Below are 19,864 nucleotides of genomic sequence, written 5' to 3' on the forward strand. Positions count from 1 at the left end.
TATAGCGTCGTATAGGTCATAATTTTACTTTATCGGGCAATAGTTGGCAATGTACATTAGCACCTAGTACCTATACATAATTACACATTACACATATTATCACACAGCTGGCTATCTTGATCGGCGAACCCGTCCACTTTAGACAATAAAAGCTGTTACATATTAACACACACACAAAAACATACGTTGATATGGCCGACTTAGTAGCACTCAAGTTCCGTAGAGAGCAAATTAAATCACAGGTAACCAGGTTTGGTACATTTATAAGAGGTGTAGCTGCCGTAAATATAGATTTGATAAATCAATACGAAATTAAAGTGTGAAGTAAAAAAATTGAGGAATTATGGTCGAAATTTGACCAAGGTACCATAGAACTAAATACCAACGAAACTGAAGAGTACCACATCGAATTTGAAGAAGCATATTTTAGCTCCATGGCAATAGCGGAAGGTTTAATACAAAGTGTGAGGGTAAAAGGTGATGCGACAGAAGGAAATTCTACGCCCTCGGTATCAACGTCACACGCCACGAACGATTGCTCAAATTCTTGTTGCGGGGCGGCGGCCTCAATGCAATTAGCCCCTATCGAAGTGCCTAAATTCGCGGGTGCATATGAGGAATGGTCGACGTTCCAGGACATATATACCGCAATGATACACATTAATCCAAAATTTAATGATATTCAAAAATTTTTTCATTTGCGCGACGAGGCGGCGCAAGTTATTATGTAAATGGAACAACAGCCGAAAATTATATTGTTGCGTGGCAAAACATAGTAAATAGGTATAATAATAAAAAAGTATTAGTTCAGTCCCATACAAAAGAGTTTTTCGATTTGCCGCCGGTCGATGAAGAAGCTACGCAGTTAAGAAAATTTATAGATCAAGTAAGTGGGCACATGAATGCATTGGACACTCTGGGAGAGAATCCAAAAGAATGGGGTGCTTTATTGCTCCACTTGATTGCAACGAAATTGATAATAATATAATAATTATCACGAAGGGTTTTACCCACAATATCATATCAAGTTGTATCATTCTAATTGCCATCTTTTCGAATATATTGATATTGTTATATATATATATAATTATGTTGTTATCAAATATTGTATATTTTCGTCATCCCGGCAGTCGCTGTCGAACTGTATACTTATGACTTGGTTATGGTTTATAATTTATTATTTTATTTTGTGGTCAATTTATTTGTTCATTTTACGTTTTATGTTTGAATAACTACGACTATAAATATAATATATACATTACTACGTTGCATATTTTTATTTTATTTGAAATATCTAATATAAATTATTTAACGACAATAAAGTAGTAAAGTATCTATCATTAAATATGAATATAATAAATTATATACCTAAATAATTTATTGAAAATTATTATATTTAATAATTATATTTATATATTATAATATACCATAAAAATAAAAATATTTTGCAAATACAAGTATATTTACAACCAGTTTCGATACAAAAAACCATCACCGCTTTATTTATAAACGCATTATTGTATAATGTTACATATAAAATGTTTGCTTTTACTTTTATTATACTAACTTATTTATTATCAAATGTCTCGATAGGGTGTCCTAGTAGTTTAGGTCTAGGAATAGGTAGGTTGGGATGAACAGTTCATATCTTGGCGAGCCTTTAAGTAAACTTACCGTTTTTATTTTTTTTATTTTTTTGGACAATAATCATTGCGAAGTCTATGCGCAGAAAATGAGAAGTTCCGTTAATCTTAATGTACTAACATTATTAACCTTTCAATATGACATTATTGACTACTCATAGTAATCACATGTTGATATCGCATACAGTAACTTCGTTCAACCTGACGGCGTCCATAACACATGTCTGAGAAGTCAACAGATACTTATTCGTAACTTCTCAACCATCAGTGTGACAACTATGCGACTACTATGCTATAGGATTTTGCACACCGGTTATCATGTCTATGGTAGAAAACTACCTTTTATACCGAAAATATTGGGTTTTTAACTCGATTTTATGCCGTTATATTTACAATATTAATTCTCAAAAGAACTAATGTATTTTCGGTATTTTTATTTTCATTAATACTCCGAATCGTTTTTTAGACGTAGCGTTAGCTAAATAATTTTTTTTTTGTTTATTACTAAGACAATTATAAAATCTGTACGCATGATACAATTAAACATAAGTGAATACGAGAGAAATAAAACTATAATAATAATGATTAATAAGAAAAAAAATTTTAAATTTAAAATGTAGAATTACCAATAATAATAATGAATTAATTTTTATGTTGTAACTCATTGTATTCATTTGGTAGAGTTACAATTAACTTTCAATTTCCGGTAGATAATAAGTAAAATACTACGAATATTTCAATAAAAATCCTATTTCCTAATAAATAAATTTTTCATGAATGTGAGTAGTCATCGATGTTTTTGATTATTTATTATTAAATAACTAATTTATTCATAATTAACTAGCGACTTTTTATAATTCTAAAACACCGTGGATTTGTAGACTTATCATTAAGTCCGTTATGCGCTATGTTTAATAGTTAAATATGAATTTCAGAAAATATTTTTTATGTAAATAAAAGGGTATAATCTGGGCCGTCTTAGGCTTTGCAGGAACCCACGGGCATCCGGAGTTTATGGGCCCTTTTAGTAGGCAAAAAACAAGTTGAATAAAAATATCAAAAGCTTATTTTATATAATGACTTTATTTGTTATTAAACTTTATGATACATTTACAGAATTATAAATGGTATATAACTGTTACAACTTTCAATAATCAAACTTATTATTTACGTAGTAAGCAGCTTTTTTTTTTCAAGATATCTAATGTGCAAAATTTTCAATTATTATTTTTGTTTGTAGATAGTCGTATTAATATGTAACAGCATACAATTTAAAGTTGTAATTTCTATTATTCGGATGCCCCATCTGGGGTCCTGGGCTTGTGCCTCTCATGCCCATAAGGTAAAGGCGAAACTGGGTATAATGAAATAGTCGAATATCATTTTTAAATTATAACAAATATTAATATTACCTACTGTTTTAATATATATTTTTAATTATATAGCAGAATGAAAAAAAAATCTTTTATTACAAAGTCAGAATTTTTTTATAGATTCGTAATGAACTAGATATACTGAAAGTTTACACAATATTGTTTATTTATGTATAAAATCAAATTAGGAAGTTTTTATTTAAATATAATTTTTAAAACAAAAAAGAAAAACCCACCTCTTAGATTGACCATGTATTTAACATTGTCCATTAGAAACCAGTATTAAAGTATCACACAACTTTTGATTACACAGAAAACTTCGTGTATAAATAATTAATTACTGTCATTGGCTACTACAAATGACAAACTCGTAATAATGCGCATTTAAATTATTATGAGAAATAATATGAATAATAAATTCTAATAACTACGTGATTTAATGAATTAAATATCATAGGAATCATTTAAGCATTGTAAAATTTTAAAAACCAATTTTATTTGAAAATAACTTGGAATAAAGTATACAGTTCTACAATATCTGACATTTATTTGTTTTAATAAAACGGCACTTCAATGTTATAGCAAACAAATTTCCATGGTACAGATATTTTATGCATGTGTACGAGTATATGTGTATTGTTAATAATAATAAAAAATTGACGATTGGCCGGTTTTAGATAACTGTTTATTGAAAGCCTACATAAAATTATGGTATTCCCGTAATTTTTCGGTAAGTTAACTCTTAACACATTATAATTTTCAATTTTAAGAATACAAATACTTGAAAAAAATGATTCATATCAGGTTAGGATTTTTTTTATATTAAACACTGGTAATTATAAATTATTATAAAATAAAGGTTTTCAAATTAATTTATGTTTGAAAATGTTTTTAAATTATTTTTTTTTAATTTATTTTTTGTATATTAAAAAAAAACAAAAGTACCCACAAATTATACATTATATATATATTTGAATTATCTATTTTCTGTACTTATGCTAAGCATCTAGCAAAGATATAAATAACTATAACTCTATAATTCTATTAAAATTAATATAAAATTAAAAATGTATGTAGTTCTATATGTTATAATATTTTTAAATGGAAGATACTGACATAAAGTTAAAACTAAAATTAGATTTACAAAAATACAAATAACCACTCAACCATATATTTTTTTATATTACAATGAATACAATATATAATTGTAATAATTTGTATCAAAATAGTCATCAAAAATATTGTAGAAGTATTTTATTTGTTGTTTTAGATAGTAGAATAAAAAAATGAATGTATCTTTTTTCATATTCCGGAGAAGAATACTCGTAGTTTTCTGAAAATTTCTAAACATCAAAATTGTTAATTGAATATCAAATACCACTAGCAGCCGGAATTCCAAGCAACGGAAATGAAATCGGAAAACGATAAAAATCTTATGATTAATATGCGACTGATGAAAATGATCGGATTGTATCAAATTTTAAGTCCAAACAGTCCAAAAATATTGGGGATCAATATTTTTAAATACTTGACCATCATCCAATTATTTATAATTCAAATATCAGCATTCGAATTCATTTCGAACATATATTTTTGCTGGGATAACATCAACGAGGTGACGAAGTATTGCATGTATCTCCAATCAGACGTGATTGCTACTATTCAGCTGTACTATGTGCTGAAAAAGTCCAACGAGATATGGAACTGCATACGGTTAACGTCCACTAGCCATTTAGCCTACAAATATCACAGCCGACGAATATTCGAAGCGGGTCAGTCAAAATCCAAATCGTATTCCGTACTCATCATGCTACTGTGGGTGACGCTAGTCGTATCTTGGATATTGGTGCCGTACATGGTCAAAAACTATTATATAGAAGTCAACGTCGAGAACGTGGTTTACCGTTACCGTTTTAGCGCGTTGAACTGTTTGTACCCCGTAACCGATAAGTTCTACAACGAGCATTTCATTGCTTACTACTGCGTTGAGTCGATAATACTTATGTGTTGGGGTCACATCAGAATGATCTTCGATGTACTTGGAACTTCTATGTGCATAACGATTGCGTTTCAGTTGAAAATGATTGCGAATTCGTTCAGCATGTTAAATATCACCGACAATCACTCGACAAGTAAGTCCAACACCACATTGAACTGATTTAATTGTGTTCATACAAACATTATACGTACCAATGTACGAAGTACATCGTACCTATTTGTTTGTAATCATGCATACATACCAGAGTTGATGAAAAATATGTTTTTTTTATAAAAAAATTATATAAAAAAAACAGTTTTAATCGTTTAAAACATTCAAATTATTTTTTTAACAATTTTAAACATGTTCAAAACACATTTTAAACGAAATAAAATCCTTGGTATAGGTTTATTTATAATATAATATAACTTAAAGGATTATAATTAAATTATTAAATAAAATTTTAAATAAAGTAGCAATTAGCTATTTGTCTACGGCGAATAATTATAATTTTAAATTATTATTATGTATAATAATAAATAATATCAACTAAATTAAAATATTGAAGTATTTCGTAGTTGAAAAACATTTATATACCATGCTATAATGATCTATAAAGATAGTATGATATAAATATATATTATATTTTGTGGTTACACTATCTACAGCCGTTTAACCGTAAACACCTTAGATCATATGATAAACAAACTGAATAATAAATTAACTATTGCAATAAATATAATAAAACATGTAGATCGTAAATGATATGCCAAAAATTATGTTTTTTTCTGTTTAAAATAACGTTTTTTTTTCATTGTTTAAATTATATGGTTTTAACTATTTAAACAAAACCACATTTGATTCAATTAAATTATTACAACATGTTTTAAATCTCAACTCAGACACACACACACACACACAAAGTGGCGCCAAACCCTACATTGAGGCCTTGGCCCTAAATCCTTTGATAATTTAGGTGGAGGCCGCTTCATATTGAGCCAAATTTGGCTACCAACCCGTATGAAAACTTCGTTAAAAAATTAAACTCTACCATCGATATTTTTTGAGTAGAAACCACCATCCCTCTCTTGAGTGAAATATTTATCTATGTAAGTGCGAATAAAACTTCAGACGTTTTTATAGATTACCATTTCGATTCGGATAATGCAACAAAACTAATCGAATGCAAGGAATCGACATTTATTGTCAATTTCAAAGTATTAGTTCAGGATCAACAAAAAGTTGTCGAGTAAGTATAAATCATTATACTGTATCTTCGTGCGTTATACCATTGATTAAATATACTAAATAATGATTAAATAATATTGTATATTTAATCAATGGTTATACGTAATAACTACAATATGCGCAGGCGTGTCTGTGGTGTTGTGAAATTAGTTAATCGATTGTGGCTGCACTTATAATTATATTTTAAATTTAAAATGATACATTATACTGAATGGATGATTAAAAATCATTTTGAGTACAATAGTTTTAGATGGTAATATATTATATAAATCAACAATAAGGTATAATTAATATATGTAATTTAAATGTTTTCGGGAACTTTTGATCATTTATTTTACTCCTAATTACATAAGTCAATTTTGATTTTCCTTATATTTTAAAATTGTTATGTGATGAAGATGTATCGTATCCATGAATAAATAAGAACACTTATACCAGTAATAGATATCTAACAAAAACTATATATAAATAATTCTTATAGCTAAAAAAAAAATTATACTCTTGCAGAACCAATTTTCACTAAAAATCAATAAAAGTCCAATTTAATCTAATAAATATGTAAGCAAAACGTGCCATCAAGCATTTATGTGTAATTACTCGTATTCAATTATTCCAGAAATATGAAAAATATCTACCGAATACTTCGATCAGTGATGCTATTACAAATAGCTCTCAACTCACTAACAACTATATTATTGTGCAGCATCACAATAATGGTTAGATTGTTTCAATTAAAATCCCGTAATTTTATACGAGCAGGTCGTTAATATGTCGTTGTATTTCAGAATTATTTTAACGGACTATCACTGACTTCACCTATGAACATAAGGTTGTTAATGGCAATAGTAACGTACTCAAGTCATATTTTTTTTATATGTTACTTATTCGAGGATATAAATGAACAAGTTCGTTGTGAAAAAAAGTACTCACATTTAATGTCACTCTTTCAATGTCATTACGATGCACATAGTTTCAAAAATGTCAAAATTATAAATTTCGAATAAAATCACGTTCGTCCATTTAAATGTAACTTATTAATCTTTCACCAACTCGTTCAACTAAAATTCACTGTCGTAGTTCGTATGAGGTTAACAGTGCTAACGCATGATTTTATTTCAGAAAGAGTCTCTGAATTTTGCGTTGTATAGTAGCGGTTGGACTGAATCGAGCATTAAATGTAAAAAGATTCTTCTTTTGGCTATGCGCTTGAATAATGCTGAAAAGCTAAAACTACAAATAACGAAGAAACAAATAGTAAATTTTGAACTGTTTACATCAGTACGTATAATTTTTTTCAATAATGTGTCACATACTCAGGGCGGTAGCCAAGGATAGGATGATTAAAGATATTCCCCCCCCCCCCCCATTAAATCTAACTATTTTACCTCTGGCAATCAATGTAGGGCCACGTTTAGAATTGATAGGCCTCAGGCTCAATCTGTGATGTGGGCCCTACCAGAGAGTTTTAAGAAATAAGAAAAGCGTATTCATAAATAGAAGAGGTTAGAGAGACTAAATCTCCTCTAAAATGTAAATGTTGTATATTTCCTAAAATATAAAGTTCTCAACCTCAATTTTTTTTATGTGACTATTTTAAGTAACTTGTGAGTCGCGATTTCATTGACTTTGTATATAACTGAAGATAAATTTTTAATTCGAAACCAGTCGCACCCAACAAATATAATAATACTCCAGGCTGACTATTTATTTCTATGTATAGGCTCAGACACTACGAGAGGGGGGAGCAGCTGGGGTTGCTGCACAGGACCCGGGCTTTAAAAAAGTCCCGAGGCTTGACCAAGTTCACTACGTCTCGGTTATGGTGTCAAGCTATTTATAGATCATCAACATGAATTTTTTTTTACAAAAACCACACTAAAATAGATTTAATTTTAAGTTCATTATATTTATTTTTGTAAAGTTAAAAATTGAATAGATTAATACATATGTAGGTAAGTAAACCACTAATATTTTAAATAAAACAAAACAATTTAAAGTCTTATTTTTTACTACACATAATTTGATATGAAATATGATATTACGAATTTTAATCTTTTCTTTTTTTCAATTATCTATGCCATAGAAATGTTAAATTTCGTCCTGTCATCTAACCCGGCCTGGGTATATGTACTATGTGTGTATTTTTGACTTGGTATATTAGATTATAAATATGCTACATTTTGTAAATTTGTTACATCCATGTTAACAATTAAATGTACTTGTATTCAACGATTCAACGAATTTCGTAACAAAGTGATTGATAGCAGATTTAAAAATCATGTTGTTTATATTTGCTTTTAAATATTAATATCCAATGTTCTTTAACGTGTTTAGATCATGCAGACTACATATTCAGTATCTTCGTTGCTGGTGAAACAGTGTTCAAAGAAAATGTAATCCTCGATGCACAGCCAGCTGCACTTTAGAACTTTAAAGCATTTTAAAATGTTCAGAGTAGTAGTACTAAAATCACGTAACATTATAAAAAAAAATATATTATTATTTTAGATACTAACTTGTAGTTAAATATCTTAATTATATAATCATTCAATTTTTTTATGAGTATATCTTTTTAAAAATTTAAAATTTAAAGAGCTTCTTTAAAAAAACTCAGGCTCTAGTAGTATAATTGTTCTAGATAATTTTAGGGATAAGTCAATTTGTCTTAAAGTGTAATGTAAACCATCTACGTAAAGTACATGTTACTTACAGCAGTTTTATTATGCTCTACGTGTGTCAGACCGATTCCGTACCTAAACGTCAGATTTCACTGCTGATCTTTATATGCATTATATTATAAATGCTTGTGGTATATAACAACATTGAAAATGGAAGAATCGATTACATTTCTATACTATTTTTAAACTAAAAAGTATACCACTACAAACTCAGTAAATTACAAAAAAAACTGTTTTTACAAAATCAATTTCATAGCTAGTTTTTGTCAATTGAATAAACAAATTTATTCAATTTAAATATATTTTATAGTCATATAAATTTGAATAAAATTGAATATAAGTATTAAAATAAAAAACAGATCCATTTATAATAACTTATCAGTATAAAGCGGTGGTTCTCAAACTGTGATCCATCGTAAAAAAATTATAATATTTAATGTACATTATCTATCTTTGTGTTTACTCCTATACCCATATCATGTGTAATACACTTCGTAGAACACGGAAAACTACAACTTGATACTAAATATTTCAAGAGGCTCCAACAGAAAATATTGTTTAAAAAAAGGCTCGGTGGCTGCAAAAGTTTAGGAATCGCTATCATTTCATTGATTAAAATAAATCTTATGGTAGGTTAACATGTTGTTTTTATGAATTTTTTTTTTTTAAAATATTACTGTAACCATGTACACATTTTTTTCATTTTCAATTAGGATAAAATAAACATTCAAGGTGTTTAAATAGGCCGTTTAAAAAAAAAAAATAATAATAAAAGTAGAATCATAATCAGGGCTCGTAAGTTCGTGCCCTAAAAAATGCCCAATTAAGCATGTATTAATGCACTTAAATTTGGTAAAATGTGCTTTGTAATATGCCTTAAAAAGTTACAAAATTGCATTTGTATGCATTAAATATCTATAATTATGCACTTAAAAAATGCTTACTTAAAAAAATCATAAATAATTTTTGAAATAACATGAACTATCCATTAATTTTTTTTATAGCTATATTTTATTTTTTTATGTCAATTAAAAAAATAAATAGATTTTAAACACTATATAATACTATTCTTGAGCTTTTATGAACTGTGTTTAATGTACTTCTTTGTCAGTAATTCATTTTAAATCTGAAATTTTTGAAACAAATTTATTCATTAAATGTACGAATATCAAGAAGATAAGAACGGATAATACAATTTCTATTTTTAATTTTACATATATTTTCCATTTAATGTTTTGATAGATCATAATAGAATGATGTATAATATGCCTGATGAAATTAAAATATGCATAAATATTCTATATATTTAAAAACATGTCAAATATGTAATAACATGCAAAATAAAATTTCACATATTTAACCGTTGTACCTTGAAATGGATTTCTATGTCATCTAGCATTAAATACAACTTTCTAAGATTGATATGCAAATGCTGAATATACGAACCTTGATTATAATTAATCAAAAATGTTCAAGGTAAGTATTGTTTTCATTAAAAATCAATTAAATGTCTGAATGTTATGGGTGAAATTGTTTTCAAAGGAATTATTTTAAAAACAAAAATAATAATAACAACAAATAATTAAATATTACTAATAACAATATATTTCATACAAAATCATAAAAATCAAATAATAGCAATAAAAAATTCAATGTTTGCATCATATATTGTGTTATTAGCATTAATAAAAATAGAATTTGATTTAAATCATGCGCTAAATCATCCATAAACATTAAATTACAAAAATATTTTTCAAACTTATATTATCACTTTGGTTAATTATTATATTTTATTCTTAAATTTATAATTAAGTCTTAGAATATATTAAATTGAGCAAAAATAGTAAGAGTTATTTGCTAATTGTTTTATTCGACTACAATCATAATAATTAATAATATATTTATTATTTGAAATGAAAAGTTGTTGTTATGATCAATTATGTTGAATATTATGGTTAGTCAAACTATACATTTTGCTATCAATAGTATTGCTTAATCTTTAAATAGATTATTCATACTAATAAAAACAAAAAGTTATTCCCTACAATAAATAGTAGCAAATAAGAGTACATAGATACCAATAAGATTTACAAAAAATAACAAATTATAACACATTCAAAAATAAATACAATACTATTCTAGGAACAAGTTGTTTTCATACCAATGCTCAAGCATAAATATTATTTTTTGTACAATAACTAATTCCTTAGGAGATTTATATATTTATAAAAGAAATTTTCAAATCTAATTAAATATATGTAGTTGTATCTTTAAAATTTTTAATTGTTAGGTGATACATGTTAAGAATTTAGTACAAATAATTCAAAATTATCCTTCAGAATACTAACTTCAAAGAAGTTACATTGAACCTTTATTTAATAAACTCCTATTTAACAAACTTTTATATTTTTAAATTGATTTTACATTAAAAAAATGTTATTTAAAAATGTCTCTTTAACAAATTAATTTTATATTATTATTAAATAATAAATATTAAACTACAGTTATTTATTTATAGAGTTCACATTCGTAATAATAATTTTAGATAAAAATGTAATGATGTATGAAACAGGCATACACCACACATCATTATGTACTTTTACTAACGTACTATCATTAATATTATTTATTTATTATTATAATTATTCATAACTGTATAATATTTTAATTAGTCTAGATATTGATATTGATTCAATTTATTTATTTCATATATTTTTTATAAATTATACAATTAAATAAAAATTTAACTGTAATTTACATTATGAAAATTTGAATGTATATAATATAAATACAAAAATATATATTGTGATGTTTCAATAAAATAATAATTTAATGTTTTTCTTTTTTTTAACAAATCAAAATGATAATTTTATGTTACACGATTTATTTTGACAATCAAATAGAAAACTTTGGCCATTTAACTCAAAAACAGTTTTCTACGCTCCGGTATAAAGTATACTAAATGTATTCAGAAGAGACTATTTTATTTAAATTAATATCAAATGATTACTGGGCCTCACTGAGAAAAACTCGTGTGGAGGCTCAGGGAAAGACTATACATTATCCTGATTTAATTGACTACCTTATTTATATATTACACCTCAAAAATTTAAAAAAATGGAAAAATTGTAATACTATGATCAATATTAAGTCAGTCAGTAAATTCCAACAATTATATTAGTGTATAAATTTGAAAACCCTTAAATTTTTTTGTTGAAATTAACAATTAATTATTAATATAATCAATAAAATTGAACAGTATACAACAAGCCAAATATTTATGTAACTAAATTAACTTTGAATCATTACTTGTATACATAGAATGCAAATTTTCCCTATAAAGGTTTCCAAATATACACCTACATATAAATTAGAAATATTATTTAATATAATATAACAGCCATTGTTAAAAATAAGTGTCTAGATCAGTAGTTCTCAACCATTTTTTGTTCACGGTACACTATTATACATCACAAGTTTTCGCAGCTCACTCATGCATTTGACAACAACAATAACTTTGGCTAAGCGCTAAGATATCCAGTTGGGTTAAAACCGTACAGTTTACTTACATATGTATCGTCTTATCTGCACAATTAATTGACATTTTACTGTCATAGTTTCATCAATGGGTATTTTTAAATATCTGACATTTTTCACGGCACACTTAGTCGATCTCGCGGCACACTGGTTGAGAACCACTGGTCTAGATCAATGATACCCAACCCATGGCCCACGGACCACATGGGGCCCTCAAAGGTGATTAATGAGGCCCATTACAATTTTTTTAAATGAAACAGAATATAAAAAAAATTTAAAAAATAATTATAAAATACATTTTTTTTTAAATGTAATCATTCGATTTTTGAGCATTTTCAAATAAAAATTTTATGATATAACCCGTGTACTTGAAAGAGCATACTGATCAAATTAATGTGTACCAACAACATGTACCTCAATCTGTTATTTTTTCAGTAGTCAATAAAATATTTGAAAATCAATTCAACATGTACCTACATATACATTGTACTACTATGTGTAACAAAATAACATTATTAGATTAATATTGATATTATTTGTACTTTTATATTTGGTGGTCCGATCTAAGACAATTGTTTACGAAAGTAGTTCACCGAGAAAAAAATGTTGGACATCACTGGTCTAGATGATATTCTATACAATTTTTTTGCAAATTAAGAATGGATTTTGGAAGCCAAATCGGATCATTTTTGACATCTTCTATGATAACCAATATTACTGTAGAACTTACAAAAGTGTACCCATAGTAGTTATCACATCTGCCGTTTTAAGGCACACAATTTGCAAACCATGCAACCAAATCTAGTGGACAACAAGAATGTCGAGCATTTGTTGGACATTGTGTTTTTCATCAACAGAAAAATATACATGAAATTTTGATAACGCTAGAAATTAAAATAAAATATGACAATATATAATGAAAATATTATTTGAGAATTCCCACTCACCTTTGTAGACATCAAATGATAATAGCTTGTCTTATTCTAAGACAATTTTTAACCATCATTATTCAACAAGTCTCCATTTTGTAGGTTGTGTACACTCTTTGTTATTATCTCCACAAAAACAATTGAATGTAGTTTCTACAGGAAAACCAAGAATTTCTCTTTCTTCTTGAATTCGAAATGAAAATGTTGAATGGGATGTACCAATAAAATATCTGAAAATAACAAGATTTAAGATTTTTATACTAGCTTAAGATAATTAAAAACTCACATTGCTTGAGAACATATTATTTGATCAATTATTGCAATCCCACCATCCAAATATCTATTCAAAGTTTCCTCATCTGCTATAAATTTGAATACTTTATAATCTTGTAAATATTCACAAAGTTCTAAAAATTCTAAAAAAATTAATTATAATTAATAAGGTTTATTATATAAATATTGGTTAATTATTAAATAAATACTCAAATAAAGTTATTTACCTTCTTTAGAAGAATCAGTAGCTATATAAACAGTATCAATGTTGTTCAACAAATTCAATTTATCTTTAATTTGGGTAGCTGTTTCTTTTATACTGGGTACATTATTAGGATGACCATAAACAAAATCTCTGCGACGTAAATGTGCACACATATAATCTTGTTTTAAGTATTTTTTCTTAAACCCTTTAGCAACTTCATGTAAATTATTACTAAATTGCATACTTTTCCTTATTGCCCAATACTCTTTTCCACTATAAAAGTTGTGTAATGCCAACTCAGCATGGTCAAATATTATAGTTCTATACAAACAAAATACAAATTTTAATTAATCATCAGAATTACATAAACAAAATATTATAGTTTAATAAATATTGAGTCAATCACCTTGGTTGTAATTCTTCAATAATTTCAGCCAAGAGAGTGGAACTACCTTGGAATGAAATGCACAATGATAGGGTATATGTTAAGTTTTTTAGATTCCAAAATTCTGATTGAACATGTCCTTTGCAATTGGTTATTTCCCATTTATCAAAATATTCTGGATTTTCTTCAAATGAATTAAAATGTTGTAATGTAACATGTGCATCTAATGACCTTAATTTGTTTACTATTGCATTAAACATTTGTATTAAAATTATAATAAGAAAATGATAATCTATTAATTTAACATACTCTGAAAGAACTCGTGCAATTCTACGACTGGAGTGGTTTTTTTAATTGATTCAACGTTAAAGAACAGGCTCCATGGAAGATGGTCTTGCATAATATTAGTTGATCTCCAATGATACAAACGATGCCATGGTGGTAATACCTAGGGTAAAAATACAAAAAAAAAAAAAAAAATTAATTAAAAATGGATGTCATAGCAAGCAAGTAAAAATAAAAATATATTTACCAAAATCCATTGGTACTTAGACTTTTTATTTAAATAATGTATAAAAGAAGCCATTCGAATAAATACATCACGACGTAAATTAAATCCTTCAGGTTTGTTTACATCATATAAAACAAATCTAAACGAAATAAAGTATATGTTAACATGAAAAATTAAAGTAATTATAATTAAAAAGTTAAATTTGTGTATAAAAATATGCCAAGTTATTAAAGAAAAAAAAAAACAACACACGATTTTTTTTTTCAATTGAGTTGTATGGAAAATGTTTATAATTATGATAAAATAATGCTTTTCCTTTAAATATTAATTAAATAAACATTTTTAAAAATGTACTATGCAAAATAAATAGAAAATAAAATTTTAATCATTAAAATAATTAAATTCAGTTTTATATAAAAAATAGAATTCTGTAGTAACTAATCATTTTTGGAAAATGAAAATAAGCCATTATCTTAATATTATAATATTTATTGATAATATGAAAAATAATTCAGTACAATATTAAACGAAATTAAAAAATGTTACTTGTTTTATGCAACCATGTATTGTAATTGTAATATGATTAATAAAAAATGAAAAGCTATCAGATAAAGAAGTCTTTATTTAATAGTTGTATACTATTAAGTTGTAAGTCTATAATTGAGATATTACAATTAAATTTGTATGTAATATTAATAAAAATAAGTAATTGTACTAGACTATTTGGTGTTAAGTATATGAAATTCAAGTAATTAATAATTGAATACCTTCATTCAGAAACACATAAACCTTTTAATTTGTTTATCTATACCAGGGATGGGCAACTCAAAGTAACTAAAGGGTCAATTTTTAAAACCTAAAAATCTGGCAGGTTATAGAAAAGAAAGCAAATTTGATTAAAAGGTCATTAAAATTGACAATTCGTATTTATTTTATGACTGAATCAATACAATAAAATAAATGCCTAATATCTATCACTATATTAGTAATGCCAATATGAATATATATTATATCAAGACATTTTATAATTTAGCTGGAGTTCAATACTAGAGAAAAATGTAATATCTATATTTTACAATCAATGTGTTCAAATGAAATACTGATAAAGACTAAAATGTTATAAAGGGATATGAAAATGTAGCATGGGTCAGAGAAAAAAAATAAGCGGGCCACCAGTCCTTCTCCCTGATCTATACATAGGAACCTATTAAACATTAATAATTTCAATAACCATTGAGATGCTTCAATGACATTAATATCTCACCTGGGTAATGTATCAAATACAGAGTGACTGACAAATGATTCGCCTTCATCAGAAAGATGGTTTTTAAGATCAGAACACATTGAACATCTGAATAATAAAAATGTGGTAAAGAACACCAATGCGTTCCAACTACATGTTCTGTGACCCATGGTTTTCATTGATTGATATTTGAATTTTTTAATATTTAAATTAATGAAATGTTACAAGCAAACGTTATTGCAAATAATAAAGTAACATTATGTAGACCATCACAGCGACATAATCATTTTTACCAGATGACTGCTAATAGACAATAATAAAATTAAAAATAATAACAGAAATGTTTATTAATCATTATTACTCGTTCTAAGTGATATACCAGCAGCGTCGAATTCTTGGTTACATATCATTATAAGCAGTATATTAACGTGTATATTTCTACAGTACTTTTGATCACTAATAAGTTCATAATTCGAAAAATACATGAAATGGGTAAAAAAAAATCACTAAATGTTATTGTCTTATCGCAGCTCTTATCTCTGTTCTTATCTTGACATTCCCTCAGATAGAAATAACAATATTATCAAAAATGTACCACGTAACGATGATAAAAAATGATAACAATAACAAAAACTGAGTTCTCGAAAACTAAAATATGGTTTTATAAATAATCCATAGCTATTTTCGTGACATCGTAGCGTTTGGTTTGTATTGCACAACGTTAAATAACAACTTTAAATAACATTATTATGTTTGAATTATTTCATAGTTGCTTCTTCAGGGATGAAATTCTCTCGTCGATTGTTGACTTAAAGTCCGTAAAAAATGTTTCGCTATGGTTTCGGACGACTGTGCCACCAAACGTGTGGTTTAAACAGACCACACAAGCTGCTGTCGAACGCCTGTCAGAAGCTTATCTCGTCCAGTTCTCGTCCTCCGGTGGTCATAAAAAATGAAATCCATTTGCAGTGCAATAAGTATTTCAGGTAACGTTCGATGTTTAACGTTGATGAATTAGTAATGATTTTAAACATAGTGTTGTTGAACAAATATATCATCGCAATGTATTTCTTCTATAACGCTGTTTTTAACGGTACGTAAAAGAAAAACGATTGGAAACTAAAGATACTTGTATAAAAATATAAACATAACGTGTACATATTATTGATACTGACCCTACTTCAATAGCCTATAGCATACCTTTAGGTTAGTTTATTATTACTTTAGGTTATTTATTACCTTGAATTAAATAAAAAAAAGATTGAAACCGTTTACCATACGATTATTATGGGTTTAATATAATCAATATTCGATATTAATAAAAATCGATTTTTATTTATTCAAGTTAAACATTAGTGTGGACAAAACCAAAATGTTTTCTGTATATTACTCGATTATTTTACCACAGATGTTATAACATTACTAAACTATTTGAAAAAAAATGGAAAACTGAAAAATCTCCGTTCCCTTTAATTTATTTAGTCACTTACCTGAAGAAGTACTTCAATCGAAATATTAGAAAATAAATAAAAATGTTTAAGTGATTTATTAAAAAAAAGTCTATAAAATAAGTTGAATGTAATACTCAGGACCTATTTTGTAGGTATCACAAACTTTAGTTCGTTGTGTTTTAACATGTCTAACGTTTAGGCAATACAGAGGACAAGGTAAGTAATATTTACTCTAGACTAAGATTAATCACAATTTATCTATAAAATAATTGTAAATCAATATAGTTTTATAAAGTAAACTGGTGTAAGGTTTATACACAGAATAGATTAAATCTATTCTAAATTTAATCTATTCTGTGGTTTATACATCGAGATAAAGAATAAACTGGAGTGATCACTCGTAAATAAAATACGAGCCACCATGATAAGAATTACTCCCACTCCTTAAGGACAAAACATTATTTTACACGTACGATAATCTGTAGACCAGCGTTTCTTAAACTGTGTTCTGCGGAACCCTGGGGTTCCGCGAAGCTTGAGTCATTTTTTAAAAAAATTTAAGAAAATTTCTCTTAAAATAATAATAATTGTATACATATATATTATAATACTTTAATAATCATTATATTAATTAGACTAAATATAAATGTAGACTATTCTATATGGCTTATACATTGTTATTTAATATACAAATATTTTTTTCTATAATGCAAACAGTTTTTCACCATTACTAATCTTTAGTTAAAAATTTTAATTTTAATTTTTATTTTAATATATTTTTTGAATTAAATATCTTTAACACAATATTATTGTATGTTTATAATTTATTTACAAATAATCTAAAAAAAGCTAAAAAGTTAAAAAAAAGTAGGGGTTCCACGGATAAAAAAGTGTAAGAAATGCTGTCGTAGACCATTGTAAACAAAATATGATATATTGTTTTAAAATAATTAATTAATTAATTAAATAATTATTTTATCTAGTACCTAATTAATTCTCGGCAATCCATAAACTATTAGTATAATATATTATTCACTTCTAATATTTTTTCGTTAAAGTTAGTGAGTAAAATGGTGAATTCATGTTCTGCTCAAAAGGCTGTACTCGTACACTAAATTTTTATAGGTTTGACACTATGCATACTCAGTTATAAAAAGAGTAGAATCTAGAGATTATTAACTATTTTAATACTTAATCATTTTAGATTTCCTATAAATAATCCTGAAATCTTAAAACGATGGTTGAAAGAATTAAGGAGAAAGAATTTTGTTCCAACAAAAAGTAGTGTTCTGTGTGTGAACATTTTATCGACTTATCTTTCCTAATTTTATCAAATTTGTTCATGAGCAACTAATAAATAATTAAACCCTACTGCAGTTCCATCAAAGTTTAAAGGTTTCTCAATACATTTATATAGATCACCACCTGTTAAACGACGCTTATTACAAAAGTGTATTTCAAAACCGGTAATTAAATATTTTTTTTTTGTTTTTTGGAACAATTCTAGATTATGAGGCACCCAACATTTTGGTAATTTTTTTGGGGGGGCAGTCATATTTTGGAAAAAATGATGGTGAAATTAGAATTTGGCGCAAGAACTTAGTTTTGAAGTTATATTTAATTTAAGTTTATAACTTTTACTAAAACCCTTATATACTCATTATGCATCAACAAAAATGTTTAAAAGCGTTGCGCAATGGTATCAACGTCGATTATTTATCAACGTAACCGAGTTCCCCACACAGGTAAAATAAATGCTTGCGCTATTTTTATTTTTTTTTCGAGAATAATCATTTTAAAGCCGAAAGACATTAATATTTTACATTAAGGCAACACCATCTCAAGTATGTTACTCAGTAGGTTACTACTATATATAACTTTTTTTTGGTTGTATAAGAGATAGAGAAGGCTCAAACAACGACCCGAATTCAGTGCAATTTAAAAACACCTTAAGAATATTATTATTTACTAAAAATATTACTGTTGAAAGTGGAAATTGTTCCAACTTAGATTCACCTGGAAGTCATATAATAGATATCCGATCAGAAAAACGTAATTTTAGTAATACAGAAGAAATTCCTGGGGATCATGGACTTGAGCAATATCTGACCCATCTTAATAATAATAATTTAAGTTATTATGTCAAAGACATTTTAGATTATATCGGTGGTTATATTGTAAGAAGTATAATGAAAAAAATTGTATGTCAAAATTGTGTTGCGTGCCGTCGCTCAATCGTATTTGATGGTTAAGTTTTTAAGGATAATACTTCAATAAAAATACTTAATTGTAATTTAAACTGTTTATTTAATAATTTTTCTAAGTACAAAACATTAATTTAAGAAATAATGTGGCGTGAAGGTGCTTGCGACTGTACATGTAAACCACATCTGAATATTGGTCTGTTCCC

The 19,864-nt window shown here is 26.7% G+C and overlaps 2 protein-coding genes and 1 long non-coding RNA gene across 8 annotated transcripts; 2 read left to right on the forward strand and 1 right to left on the reverse strand.

Moving 5' to 3' along the window:
- The first annotated feature begins 4,421 nt into the window (after positions 1-4,421).
- Positions 4,422-8,757, forward strand: LOC112685845 (odorant receptor 46a-like). Of its 3 annotated transcripts, none has more exons than XM_025557884.1 (6): positions 4,422-5,148; positions 6,138-6,243; positions 6,859-6,958; positions 7,028-7,147; positions 7,362-7,520; positions 8,577-8,757. In XM_025557884.1, exons 1-6 carry the CDS (start codon positions 4,425-4,427, stop codon positions 8,637-8,639), a joined length of 1,272 nt encoding a protein of 423 aa, XP_025413669.1. In that variant the 5' UTR covers positions 4,422-4,424; the 3' UTR covers positions 8,640-8,757. The 3 variants fall into 3 exon arrangements, with proteins under 3 accessions (XP_025413669.1, XP_025413656.1, XP_025413661.1); XM_025557871.1 differs by having other exon boundaries at positions 4,425-5,148; positions 7,028-7,087; XM_025557876.1 differs by lacking the exon at positions 8,577-8,757 and having other exon boundaries at positions 4,425-5,148; positions 7,028-7,164; positions 7,362-7,474.
- A 4,017-nt stretch (positions 8,758-12,774) lies between these two features.
- On the reverse strand, positions 12,775-16,503 carry LOC112685872 (GDP-fucose protein O-fucosyltransferase 2). Of its 3 annotated transcripts, none has more exons than XM_025557907.1 (9): positions 16,365-16,503; positions 16,025-16,303; positions 14,782-14,899; positions 14,559-14,697; positions 14,271-14,493; positions 13,887-14,185; positions 13,673-13,802; positions 13,405-13,616; positions 12,775-13,341 (listed from the first exon to the last, which is right to left on the reverse strand). In XM_025557907.1, the coding sequence occupies exons 2-8, from the start codon at positions 16,180-16,182 to the stop codon at positions 13,463-13,465; spliced, it is 1,221 nt and encodes a 406-aa protein (XP_025413692.1). In that variant the 5' UTR covers positions 16,183-16,303; positions 16,365-16,503; the 3' UTR covers positions 12,775-13,341; positions 13,405-13,462. The 3 variants fall into 3 exon arrangements, with proteins under 3 accessions (XP_025413692.1, XP_025413684.1, XP_025413699.1); XM_025557899.1 differs by having other exon boundaries at positions 16,025-16,306; XM_025557914.1 differs by lacking the exon at positions 16,025-16,303 and having other exon boundaries at positions 16,365-16,501.
- Positions 16,504-16,603: 100 nt separating this feature from the next.
- LOC112685894 lies at positions 16,604-17,670 on the forward strand. Of its 2 annotated transcripts, none has more exons than XR_003148841.1 (3): positions 16,604-16,707; positions 16,773-16,989; positions 17,654-17,670. It is a non-coding gene; the product is annotated as an uncharacterized LOC112685894 (long non-coding RNA). The 2 variants fall into 2 exon arrangements; XR_003148840.1 differs by lacking the exon at positions 17,654-17,670 and adding an exon at positions 17,607-17,625.
- Positions 17,671-19,864: the final 2,194 nt, after the last annotated feature.

Source organism: Sipha flava, unplaced genomic scaffold (genome assembly GCF_003268045.1).
Source record: "Sipha flava isolate LNK unplaced genomic scaffold, YSA_version1 107_pilon_pilon, whole genome shotgun sequence".
Classification (NCBI taxonomy): Eukaryota; Metazoa; Arthropoda; class Insecta; order Hemiptera; family Aphididae; genus Sipha; species Sipha flava.

What these genes read in the sequence shown, in the direction of transcription:
- LOC112685845 (XM_025557884.1), top strand. Translation starts at nt 4,425, where the DNA reads ATGAAATCGGAAAACGATAAAAATCTTATGATTAATATGCGACTGATG. An exon ending in TGTGCAGCATCACAATAATG is followed by an intron (nt 6,959 to 7,027) that starts GTTAGATTGTTT and finishes GTTGTATTTCAG; the next exon opens with AATTATTTTAACGGACTATC. An exon ending in ATTTTGAACTGTTTACATCA is followed by an intron (nt 7,521 to 8,576) that starts GTACGTATAATT and finishes TAACGTGTTTAG; the next exon opens with ATCATGCAGACTACATATTC.
- LOC112685872 (XM_025557907.1), bottom strand. Translation starts at nt 16,182, where the DNA reads ATGAAAACCATGGGTCACAGAACATGTAGTTGGAACGCATTGGTGTTC. An exon ending in GTATTTGATACATTACCCAG is followed by an intron (nt 14,900 to 16,024) that starts GTGAGATATTAA and finishes TATTTCGTTTAG; the next exon opens with ATTTGTTTTATATGATGTAA. An exon ending in ATTGAAGAATTACAACCAAG is followed by an intron (nt 14,186 to 14,270) that starts GTGATTGACTCA and finishes TTGTTTGTATAG; the next exon opens with AACTATAATATTTGACCATG.